We start from the raw sequence: 13,193 nt of genomic DNA on the forward strand, positions 1-13,193 counted from the left end.
CCCCTTGTCCTGTCACTACATGCCCTTGGAAAAAGTCCCTCTCCAGCTTTCCCCCTATTCTTCTGCCTAAAGTGTAACTGACTCCTATGACCTTTTAATATATTAATTTACTGTTGATGCTTTGAATCTTATGAACTAAAAACATTTCCATAGCCCATAACACCTGGTAAACAACATCTCCACATAACAAAGTAGTGGAAAATGACAGTAAACGGATTGAATTATTTCAACAGTGGAGGTTTTAAGCTATGCACAGAAATAAAGTACTCTGTGCAGAGTATTGCAGAAGATCACTTGCATCTTAAAGCAGATATAACCAGAGCTGGAACTGGCTTCAACTTTGTTCTTTCCATAATGTAGAGGTTATGGACTGAGCACCTGCGGGGAGGAAAAGATGCACAAAACTGGCATCCCTTCAGAGCTCATGTGCTACAAGTCCAGGGTGGAGCTGAAGAGAAAAAGAAGTAAGGCAATTCCCATCTGGGCTGGGAAAGCCTGCTGCAGCCGCGAACAGCGTTGCTGTTCGGAGAACGGTCAGTAGGTAGAGCTCATGTAGTGAGCAATGAGAAGGAGAGAGCCTGTATCTCGTTTTTTCAAGTACGTTGTCCTAATGAGCTTTCATATCTCTTCCACTGTAGTGAATAAAGCTGGAATTAATTCTCCTAACCCAGGCAAGGCTTGAATCATCGCAAGCTGACGGTAAGATGGAGTATCCTGTGAAGCAATGTTTTCTACGAGTGACATTTTTGATGGCTGTTTACAAGACCTTGGTGAAATCACCTTCAAAAATCCCTCGGTAAATGATCATTTAACAATTTAGCATATTATTTAAACTATGATTTCACATAAAACTTGTTTCTTATAGAAATAAATCGGTAACTAAAAATAAACAGAAAAGTAACCCGCCCCTGCCGAAGTCATGACATCAAGCTGTACAAAAGTATAAAGTGTTGCATGAAGGAGAAATGGATTGCAGAGTGAGAAATCAAGATGTATTTGTGAAAAAAAGAAATAGGCATGTTCAGGCATATCAGAATGATTTTTTCAAAGCATGCAAGGATGTCCATGAATCACAGTGATAACTCCATGTCCAGTAGCAAACTGCTGGGTACCGTGTGCCTTTCGAACATGTGCATTCACTAGCCAATGGCACTATGTTTTGAAGTTTTTCTACATATTGAATTTCTTATTACAAAGATGAATGCTTAATTCTTAGTCGTTAGGGAAAGGTTTTGAAATTCCTTGCAAATATGGACACTTTTTTTTCACAAGGCATCATTACATTGTTAAATACCAGCTGTTTCCTCATGAAACTCGCATGCACAGGCATTAGGTAAGTCCTCTGAAACCAGTGGGGTCCTCTGTTTTTTTTGGCTCAATGGGCTTCACACCCAAGTACGGGGTTAAAGTCTTGTATCACTGAAGTAAATGGGAGCTGTACCACAAAATTCTGTGCAGAAATATTCTTAACTTCTAATTCATGTAAGTGTTATATATGGTGTTTATCTACAACAAGTCTATCTGTGGTACTATCTACAACAAGTTTGTGTCAGTCTCATATACAGCAGTGCCACAAGATGCTGAAGTGATTTCTTTCGTCCATCCAGTAGTGTCCACCCAATATTCGAGTCCCAGTTGATGCCTTCTGCATTCAACCACAGCACAGCTTTCAGGCATGTATAGTTTGTCATTCAAGCATTTTGAGTGTGACTAGATATGAAAAAGAAATGGCTAGAAGACTAATTCTGTAATGGCCACTGACAAAATAGAAATACAGTGTCTTAAAATGCCTGTAATAAGTTTTTAAAGCATTCAAAAATTTTCTAGGACTCAATCAGATTTTTTTTGCTTTTTAATGTATGTTTTGTGTATGGATGTTTCAACTTAATCTCCTTTCCCCAGGCTACTGTACGCAGGGATGAATGTCAAGACATGGTCTGTTTTCTAAAGCGGTGTCTTCGGAATGCTTCATGCCCCATGCAGAGTGCAGGCACCCAGAGCGTGAAGCACATTTATCCCATGAATCAGCATCAATGGCGCAAGATGCAACAGTGAGGAACAAGCAGCGTTTCCGACCAGCAAAGTCCTTTGTGTCAATGAGGTCATCATGCAAGTGGCATCCCTCCACCCTGTTCAAACCATGCATTCAACAAAAGCAATTCTCACTTTACCTGTAATGCTCCACCACTGATGAGGAAAGGGCCTTAGAAGACATTATCTATACCACAAACACACGGATGCTTGTGTCAATCCAGGGAGCACATTATAACCATATTAACAAGAGTTGCCAAGACATGTAGCTGTTACATTACTTGCCTGCAATTTAGCTTAGACATCAAACTGAGAAGTTTAGTTGCATTAAAAATCAGAATCTTAATGTTATTTTCTATTATTTTACCGCGTGAGAAGATACGTCAGCACTTAAAAACCCGACGTTAGCAAAAATTCCTTTGGAGTATCACAATAAAATGTGTATTTTCAGAGGATGTATTTCAGAGATTTTCAGAGCAAAATGTATTAAAATTTTAAAACTATAGAGAAAACTGTGGCATTCCCAATGTCCAATAAAAAAATCGCACTACAACCATGGCTACTCTGCCAACTGCAGTACCTTTTAGGAAATAAGTCATGCATGGGATTAACCTCACCACTTTTGAGAAACGTACGTAAGCATGTTCCGAACTTTTTATTTTAAATTTCTTTTAACTTACTTCTTCTTATCTGGAACTGTTTTATTGTTTTGCTTCAAGATCGCATTGGAAAAACTCCAGCACTAAGTCTCTTTAATTATCAGACTGATAAAAAGCCCTGAGTCCAACAAAACATTTACGCATACTTTTATCATCAAACCACAAGCACAAATAGGAATTCTCTGCCTGCAGAATGGAGAATGCTCTGCAGTGGAAAGGGCACAATGCTCAGGTACACCATGGAATTCCTAAGACACCGCTCATTTTTATTGTATTCAAAGCAAATGTACTTCAGGTACCTTCTCGATAACCAAAAAAAGATTTACTCTCTTAAAATAACTGCTGCACAACCCCTCATGCTAATGGATGCACTAAATACTTGTTAGTGAGAAAACATCAATGTAATTCTTAAAAAGAGAGATTTCTAAAAAAACAGTTGTGTGCCTAACTGAACCAGGTAATGACCATCAATAAAAAAAAAAGTATTTCCTGGAAACTATGCCATATATCAAGAAAGGAGACTGGACCATCATAGATGAGACATTGAGGACTTCTGAAAATAATTTATACTTAAGAAACATTGTAACTTTCCTTCCAGTATAACAATATATTTTGTATCTAAACATTGCTTCTAACAAATATTTTAAAGAAAGTAAGCACATCTTTGGGTTAAATATGTGCATGAATTTTATTCCCACTATGTTTTAGAAAAGGATTCTGTGATAATGTTATATGACTTTACGCAGGACAAAAACATGAGTTCACAAAAACCCAGTAATGAAAAAATCTGAACTGTTTAAGTGATTTTGTGAAGTATTATCTCAGACACAGCAAACTGACTTGCAAATCATTCCAGCTCCTCTCTTTCTTCACTTCTTTGAAGAGTTCTTAAAATGAACACATTTTTATGGCATGAGTGGAACACAGATGATGCCTTTTATTACATACACCACTGACATCTAAATAAATTAGCAGTAGATATGGCATGCTATTTAGAATCATAGAATCACAGAATGGTTTGGGTTGGAAGGGACCTCAAAGATCATCCAGTTCCAACCCCCCTGCCATGGGCAGGGACACCCTCCACTACACCACGTTGCCCAAAGCCTCATCCAACCTGGCCTTGAACACTTCCAGGGATGGGGCAGCCACCACTTTTCTGGGCAACCTGTGCCAGTGCCTCACCACCCTCACAGAGAAAAATTTCTTCCTTATATCTAATCTAAATCTGCCCTCTTTCAGTTTAAATCCATTGTCCCTTGTCCTGTCACTACATGTCCTTGTAAAAAGTCCCTCTCTCCTATTTCTAGTTCCATTTGTAGAAGGGAAAGACAATGCATGCTCTGGGAACACAGTAACCACTTCCAAGCAGCCTCCGCTTGTCCCTTTACCCATAAATATGTTAGAATTAAATGGAAGGAGTTTGACCAAGCGAATCAGCTGTGGACTTGGACTCAGAAGACTTGATTCCTATTTCCAACTGTGCTGCCAGCTTTCATGTTACCTTGGGTGATGAACGTCCCGTCTCTGTGCTTTGGCTACCCTGTGTTTACAGTGGGATAAGAAGACTTACCTTCTTTCATTCAAAATGTGAAAGTGCTACAGAAAAAGCAAGATTTGCTTTCATCAAGCCTACTTTTTTTAGTATGGGAAGATACCAAGATGAGAACTACATAACTGGCTGTATTGGATATTAGGTTAAGACTCTTATTAAACAGTAACATATATTTCAAAAATACTGAAACTATACGAATTGGTGAATTTTTCTCACATTAACTGTTGACTAGAAGTCCCTACTGCACATTTAACACGAAACCACATATTCCTTGATGCACTGTGTTTCAGGGCAAGAACTCACCTGTATGGCTGTTTCGTTTGCAATATGTATTCGTTGTAGATTTTGATTTGGATGTTAAGTAGGTTGAATTTGAGCCGATAGAACTAGAGGATAAGGATTTCCCGAGATTATCAGAACTCTTCTTTATAATATTGGTTGCTGTTTTGCTCCAATCTAAAAATGACAGAAAAGTTTTACAGAAATAATTACCATAGGTACTGAATGCCTATTTTAGTAAATTACAAACATTTCAAGTATCAGTTGCATTTCTCAATGCTACTTGTAACAGCCTGTCCTTTTCGTGTGAGGTAGCCTCTTTGGATGTGAAGAAATACAACAACTATTTCAACTTGATTTACCTTGCTGTTTACCACAGTAGTTAAAATTGGTGGCTCTAACACTCTAACAATCATTTGGCTGGATGGCTGAACTTTAAGTAAGACCCAGTTTTCCAGGACACAGGAGAGCAGTGAAGCTCTGTAGCAGGATAAGGACACCAAAGTCTCACGACCTGAAGAGAGAAATCCAGCAGGATGGCTAGGGAAGAGGTAGGTAGGAGCATTTACAGTGGTCTTATCATTTGAGGGCTTGATCTCTTGAGGTAGATACTACACACTAGCAGATTTGCACTTGTTGTAGGGTTTAGCATATTGGTACACTATTAATAACAATGAATAACAATGGGTTTTCCATAGTTCATGTTTGAGGAGTTTTAAATCAAGAGAAATATTTTAGCTTAAATCATTGCTACAGGGTATAGGTTACTATTTCTCTGATCTAGCTATAGCAGTATTGCAAGGCTTTGGCTTATCATAGAATGGTTTGGGTTGGAAGGGACCTCAAAGATCATCTAGTTCCAACCCCTTTGCCATGGGCAGGGAAATCCTCCACTACACCAGGTTGCCCAAAGCCTCATCCAACCTGGCCTTGAACACTTCCAGGGATGGGGCAGCCACAACTTCTCTGGGCAGCCCATTCCAGTGCCTCGCCACCCTCAGAGCAAAAAATTTCTTCCTTACATCCAATCTAAATCTCCCCTCTTTCAGTTTAAAGCCATTGCCCCTTGTCCTGTCACTACACGCCCTTGTAAAAAGCCCCTCTCCAGCTTTCCTGTGGCCCCTTTAAGTACTGGAAGGCTGCAATAAGATCCCCCCAGAGCCTTCTCTTCTCCAGGCTGAACAGCCCCAACTCTCTCAGCCTGTCTCCATAGCAGAGGTGCTCCAGCCCTCAGATCATCTTCGTGGCCTCCTCTGGCCCCGCTCCAGCAGCTCCATGTCCTTCTTGTGCTGGGGACTCCAGAGCTGAACACAGTATTCCAGGTGGGGTCTCAGGAGAGCAGAGTAGAGGGGCAGAATCCCCTCCCTTGACCTGCTGCCCACGTTTCTTTGGATACAGCCCAAGACACAGTTGGCTTTCTGGGCTGCCAGTGCACATTGCTGGCTCATGTTGAGCTTCGCATCCACCAGCACTCCCAAGTCCTTTTCCTCATGCTTGTTTGTTTCTTTGCTTTACCATAACATGCCCTAAGGTACACTTCAATTAGACAGGTATGCAAGTTCACGTTTGGCTTATATTTCACTCTTCTGCCTGAAGGTTCATGAAGAATAAAACCAGCTGGTGGGGATGGACTGGTTATTGCTAGGTGTAATGACAGCACATTAACTACACCACTGAAGTACTCAAATCCTTCAGGTTTTTATTTGTGTCATACTCACAAGCTGCCCAACAGCAGCATACAAATCTGGAAATAATTTGATCCATCTGTGTTTTCCAGTTCAGGAGTTACAGCATGAACCACATGGAAACTGAACATATGAAAAGATCTGGATGCTTGATCAGAATGAATATACTTTTCCTAATTTGTATTAGGTCTTTGAAACCACTAATCAGGTTTTCTTCCTACCAAGTGAAAGCATAAATGTTTTACAGTGGACAATGAGAATGCATTCCCTGAACAAAACATAGCAAGACCAAGCAAAAGTCTCGATGGCAAAGCAGTTACTTCAAACTTTGAAACAAACCTTGGATGCCAAGAGAGAGAGGACACAAGGGTATCTGGAGCACTGTCATTATCCAGGATAGACTGGCTTACCTTACTAGGCAATGAGCTTATGCCACCTTACATCAACTGTAGATTTCAGCCCTGGTCATTGAGTAAGAACCATATGAGCAAGAATTACATGGTCCAAAACCATTACATCAGACAGCAAAGCAAGATCCACTTCCCTAAATACAGAAGTCTAACGCTATCCGAGATGGCCAAAGGTGCAGGAGAGTATAAATGCAGTGTCCTGGGTGTTGCACTTTAAAGTGCCCAAACCAACTGCTCTCCTTTCTCTCTGACAAGATGAACTTCAATTCTAGAACCTAAGCAGGCTTCTGCTAAAGGAATTTTGTATGTTGTGGAGTCTCTAATGGTGTCTCGGAATTATATGGTGAAGGACAGAACAGTTTGAAAAGGCAAAGACAGAAGCAAAAGAAGTCAATCTGCCTTTTAAGAACTGCTCCTACATCAACCTAACAGTCCACACAATTCAGTCAACGTACTGTAATGGAAGTGAAAAGAAATAAGATTGGCTTTTGAATGACAGCGTTTGAATCTCTGGATCTTTATTCTTTTTTTTTTTTTTCAGGGTCCAAAGGGCCTTCCAAAACCATGCTTATAGCACTACAAAAATTACCAGCTGCCTTCAATGGAAAACCAAAAGAAAAGACTTGAGAATTTTTATGAAGTGATATCTGAAAAGTCCCTTGGCAATTGTTAGCACTGAAGTGACAGCGTATGGTTAATCTATTTTTCCACATCTCTGGCTTACATTGGATTATATCAAAAATAACCCAGCGAGTTCTTCACCTGGACTTTCATGGACTACTGCAGCACCTAAGGAGGGGAGCTGTGAATTGCTTTTACCTGAATTGTCTGCCAGTCGGAACCTGCCACAACAGAGATGTCTCCTCCATTGTTTCTGCACGTTTTCTTTCATTGCACAATGGAACACAAATATAAACAAACCTGTGACAAAAGCAAATAAACAGCAGATGAAGCATGTATTTATAAATAGATAAACAGATCAACTAAAGTCTGCTACCAAAAGACTATGAAGTACAAGCAAAGGAAAATCATAGAATCATAGAATGGTTAGGGCTGGAAGGGACCTTCAAAGGTCATCTAGTCCAACCCCCCTGCAAGGAACAGGGATATCTCCAACTAGATCAGGTTGCTCAGGGCCTCGTCCAACCTGGCCTTGAACGTCTCCAGGGATGGAGCATCCACCACCTCTCTGGGCAACCTGTTCCAGTGTTCTACAACTCTCATGGTAAAAAATTTTTTCCTAATATCCAATCTGAATCTACCTCCCTCTATTTTAAAACCATTACCCCTTGTCCTATCACAACAGGCCCTCCTGAACAGCCTCTCCCCATCTTTCTTGTAGGCCCCCTTGAGGTACTGGAAGACCGCTATAAGGTCACCCCGGAGCCTCCTCTTCTCCAGGCTGAACAGCCATTAATAATCTTAAAGTTTTGTTATTTCCATCTATGCCTCATTTAAGAGGTGTGGAAATTCATTAAAGCTTTTCCATCCTCTAGCTGCTATGTAAGTGTCTGGAATATCAGAAGAGGGAGAATAGGACCCCTTTTATTGACACTGTCAATTTAGATCCAGCTCAGTGTGGATCTTTTAATTATTTTCTTTTGGCTTAGAGGGAAATAATTAAAAGGTTTTGTCTTCGAACCAAATGAATACTTTGCACCCAATAGGTGCAAAGGACTGCAAGAGCCAGATTGCAAAGTAAATACAGACATTATTATATTAGCAAGGAGATATTTTATCTCCTCCTGTTCCATACTGTGGGCTGTATTCTTTTAAACCCAGAAGTCTTGTAATTGGCACTAAAGAATGCCCCGAAAAAGCACACTTGGATTTATGTGCATCACATGTATGTACTTGAAATGCTTATGAAAATGGTAAGAATATGTTCACAAGTACTAATTAGGTGTCCAGCTACTTCTGAAGAAAATCACCTGGCTTGTGCACACAATTGCAATGAATGTGTTTAAGAATGTTTTTGTAGAGTTCGTTTTTCTAATGCAATTGTAGGATCTTTATTTTCAAGACAGAAGATAAGCATCTACCATGTGGTAATGAAGGTCTTAACTGGGCATATGGTACGATTTCGTCATTCTACAGACATACTTTGGAGCTAAATATAGAAGTTGGAAATCTCATATGCTCCTGGCTCTTCCCAGGCAGGCACTGGCTGTGGAATCTTCCGTCGTCCTCCGGCTTGGCCTGTTCTTGTTTTACTCTTATTGTCTGGGAGAGAGCCAACCTGAGGCCGAACACCTGATGGCAAAATGTTACCGCCAAATCCCTCATGATTATATCTTAAACATGAATAATTGCTACATAATGTGGGTAAACGTGGTTAAGTGCCATCCTCTAAAACCGTTCCTTTATGATCAGCATGAATAGTTGCGTATACTGATGCCTACTATGTTTCAGCTGGTAGAAAACAATGCCAGGGTATAGCTTGGAAAAAAATGCTCTAGAGCATGAAATGATCCTCTCTTCTCCAAAAGTGCTGAGGCCCAATTTGGCATGAATGCATGTCATTGAACTGGGCTTGTTTTTGCTCTAAGCCATCAGGTCAGGCTGAGACCACTGAGATCAGCTAACTTTCGGGAAGGGCTGTGTCACAAAACACATTTTTTGCAAAATTTTTCAAGAGCTGATGGGGAAAAAAAAGGAAAAGAAAGGCAAACATAACTTAATGCATCCCATAGGCAAGCTCTGTTGCATTATGGTTACTGTGTTTGTGTTTAGCAAAATGTTTCTGTGCGTGATTTGTCTTAAGCACAGAGTAACTCCAACGCAATCGCTAGCATCTCTTAAGGCTTAGAGACAGGCAGCTGTTTGTGGCCCAAAGTACCTCTTAGGACTTCTGCACAGCTACAAACTTACTCAAATGATGCTTATTTAAATTGTGGTGAATGTTTGGAACGTTCTGAATGGTTAAAAAAGAAAATGCGTACGTCTATAGCAATACAAAACGAATGTACTGCATTAAGTGCCTTGCCTTTGCCCTGTCTGGGCTTGGTCTCCGAAATTTTTTTCTCTGTATTTCATTATTCATTAAGTTTACAATGTGCTTTAGTAATACAGCTTCGGTTTTGTTTCCCAGAGCCAAATCAGACCCTAGGCTTGGCTCTGGCGTGGCCCTAACTTGAAAGTATTTGGCTTGCCCAGGCATATACATAAAATGAGCAGCCAAAAAAGAGATGTTCCCAGATTTTTTCACTCTGAACGTCAAAGAGAGAAAAATCATTTCCTATGTAGATGAAATAGAAGAGTACAGTAACACTAGCAGTTGCTGCAATTTACTTTTTCACTACCAGTGCACAGAAAACTGTTGATGGAGGCTGCTGATACAGCTGAAAATACTTGTGCAGTTTTCAAAAACTTACAGAGAGAGAATAAACATATTTACTGAGGCCTCAATAATTAAGCTTATGCTAATGCTGATGAAAGACTTGCCATACTGAACTGCTTTTTGCTTCTAGGAAATGCTTTCTGATACAAATCCAATTTTTTTTCTTCGCTCCATTCCGTCCCCTTATTGCTACATGTGCACTGCATCAGTTATATGTGATTTTAAACATCCTCTTCCTTGTTCCTTTAGCATTGCCTAGCTCTTCCTGACACAGTGATTATCATTTCCAGGTAGGATTGTTATCTTGCTGTGCTTGATATGACATGCCTGAGCATATAATGTGTCATCATTGCTACCACAATCCAAGAAAAGCTCATCACTCTTCCTCTTTTTGCATTTACTCCTATGGTTTTGCAGTTTCATCTCCTGACTTAACTGCCTTCCAGACGTTCCTTTTCCATTGAACTGTGCTATTACCCCACAGAGACTCAGGCAGTGGTGGTCAACCTTGTGTACACTCTGCTTAATTGATTGCACTGGAAATTCTGGTTACAGAGAACTTGTTCAATTTGATCCTTGGAATGCTTTCCAGAGTTTTAATCTTTTTTTCATGTTCTTCCCATACTTCTCATCTCTCTAGGCCCTTCTGAATTTCTAACACGGACACATTGCAGCAAATACTTCGTTATGCTGCTAGGGGAGTATCAGAATCTGTCCTTTGGAAAAAAAGTCTTTAGTTAGAGCACCACATCCAAACAATTTTTGCCATTTTGCCTAGCATTTTAGGTTGAAACTGAACCAAACCAAAACCCACAACATTATTCTCTTTCCACGAAAGCTCAATAAATCTTTTAGCACAGTAAATACATCTCAACTGTAACAGATAAAATCCACACAATGTAACATTAAGTACTTTTTCCATAAAGGGAAGATATTTTGCTGATCTTGGGAAAATTTATTTTTTATCTAAATATTTGTGTGGCATGACACACGCTCCTCCAATGACCTTCTTGGGTTTGGTTTTTTGTTATGTGGGGTTTTTTTTTCAGGCAAATTTATTTCGTGTATCGATATGTGTGTGGTATAACACATGTCCTTCCAATGACCTTCTTGGGTTTTTCTTTTTGCTATGTTTTCAGTTGTTCTTTATTAGTGGGTAGGGCAAATGGACATGGAGATTCTTATGTCATTTGGTGCATAGGCAGATTTCAGCTCTGAGCTGGAATTCTTTTAAATGTCAGCTATATAATTCTGTAATTTATAACCGCCTGATTACAATTTACAGCATTTTTCAGAAGGACGAACTTTGTTGGAAAAGTAAAATATTCAGAACTTCAATAAAGGAAACAAAAATAAGCTGACTATAACAGTCACTGGATTTTCCTTAAAGAATCAAAGACTTTCTGTGCTATCTCTTCACACTGAAACAGAACTGAATTTTCTTTTATGAGCTTCTCATGCCTTAATAAAATTCCCTACAGGAATAAATTAAGGAAAGAGGCTTCCTATATTTGTTATAATCAGTGAAAGGAAATGCTGAAGGTCATATAGCACCTATCTCAACAGAGATCACTGCAGACTGTTAGCTAGGAATAGCATTATTTATAATATGGTGCACTTTATGGAAAAGACCTTGAAACATTAATTAATTCAACTAAGATATTCAATCATATGTAGCTGGCATCAGTATTCCACAAAAGGGGAAAGTAATGACGGTTTAGTACCAAGGAAAAAACCTAGAGAGCTTGGAGCTGAGCTCCTTAGTCAAATCATTGGACATAGATCCCAGAACAGCAGCAGCTCAAATATTATTTCTTTACAGAACACCAAGTTAGCTCACCTTGCAATGAATTGAAAATCGAGAAGAGGTACAGGAAAGCAAGACTTAAGGGACCCCAGGCAAAAAAGGCAAAGCCCCACGTCATGCCCAGGAGGAAGGTGAGGCTGACCACGCTGCGGAGGTTCCTCAGGATCTCTTCCTTCAGGCTCCGATTAGTTCTTTTCCCATTCCTCCCACAGATCTGCACCATCACCACAATAAACATGGCAACATTCATCAGAAACATGATTCCAAAGTAGCCGGCGCAAGTCACATAAAAGACAACTTCATTCTTGATCCAGCAGCTGTAAAAAAATAAGAAAATAGGATCATTTTTAGGCAATTCAAACTATACTCCAGTTATTTATGTGACTACAAGGAAAATCAGTCTATGTCTGATACCACATACTTTAAAATGAAACCATTGCCCATTTTCTCTTTATAAATAGGATGAAGCCCAGGGGCATCTGAAGTGACTTTGGCCCATAGCATTACCACGTCAGAAACCTGAGGGTTCTACCACATTTTTGGTAAAACTAATTAAAAAGGAAATCTGGCCTCAGATACAAGCTGTGGGAATTGCAGAATGGCCAGAATGCTTAGCACTATACAATAATAAAAATACAGAAGGACATTTTTATTTATTTATCATGATGAAGTTTTGGCAGGCAAGGAACAGAAAACAAGGTAACAGTCATATAAAAATTTTGGCATTTGGAGATTATCGTCTGTCTGGAAGAAGACAGAAAGCTATTGAACTACATTGACAAAAGGGTGGTTTATTTACAAAGGAGACATTTTTATACCACTTCTTTCTTTGCTCTTATCTAGAAGATATGGCTTTCATTAAAGATAAAACAAATCAGGTATTTTTATTTTATTTTCATGACAAAACTTATGAATTATTCCTTTCCCAGAGGAGTATGTGTACCTGGAATTGGTTAACAGAAATTTCCCTCCAATTTTTCTTACAGTCTTCTTCACACTTCAGATTCAAATAATCGAGTTTTGCCCACTTTGCATGTTTAAAGACCTCTGGCTTTTCTAAAGCAATCTGACTGATGCTATTTTTTTTTTTTTTTCAGACTGTAAATGCTAAATTGTAAGAGATTGAAAGAAATACTCACAAGTCATCTCCTCCTTGCCCGTTGGCATCTTTGCCATATAACTGTTTCCCATAAACATGACTTGCATTTGTATTAGCACTTGCTAAAACGATTGCAATCACCAGGGCTGGCAAACCTGTAACACAAGAAAACTTGCAGCTTGCTTTCAAACCTCCTAAACCTTCCAAATCACCGTGCAAAGCTGAATTATTCATGTCTCCATCCCTATCGCTTTAGTACAGAGTATCCCCAGGTAGTTCTATGTCAGAGAACTGCACAGAGAAGTCGAAGGAAACAATTTTTCAAACA

The 13,193-nt window shown here is 39.5% G+C and overlaps 1 protein-coding gene across 1 annotated transcript in view; it reads right to left on the reverse strand.

Annotated features, from left to right (window-relative positions):
• The window catches only part of ADGRG6 (adhesion G protein-coupled receptor G6), a 120,549-nt gene that overhangs the window by 656 nt on the left and 106,700 nt on the right, over window positions 1-13,193 (reverse strand). The window contains exons 21-24 of the mRNA XM_086632026.1: window positions 12,906-13,020; window positions 11,800-12,083; window positions 7,439-7,540; window positions 4,549-4,701 (exon numbers count right to left, since the gene is read on the reverse strand). Of these exons, the coding sequence (XP_086488152.1) occupies window positions 4,549-4,701; window positions 7,439-7,540; window positions 11,800-12,083; window positions 12,906-13,020 (654 nt within the window). The remainder of the gene's footprint in view (window positions 1-4,548; window positions 4,702-7,438; window positions 7,541-11,799; window positions 12,084-12,905; window positions 13,021-13,193) is intronic.

Source organism: Tauraco erythrolophus, chromosome 2 (assembly GCF_009769465.1).
Source record: "Tauraco erythrolophus isolate bTauEry1 chromosome 2, bTauEry1.pri, whole genome shotgun sequence".
Lineage (NCBI taxonomy): Eukaryota > Metazoa > Chordata > Aves > Musophagiformes > Musophagidae > Tauraco > Tauraco erythrolophus.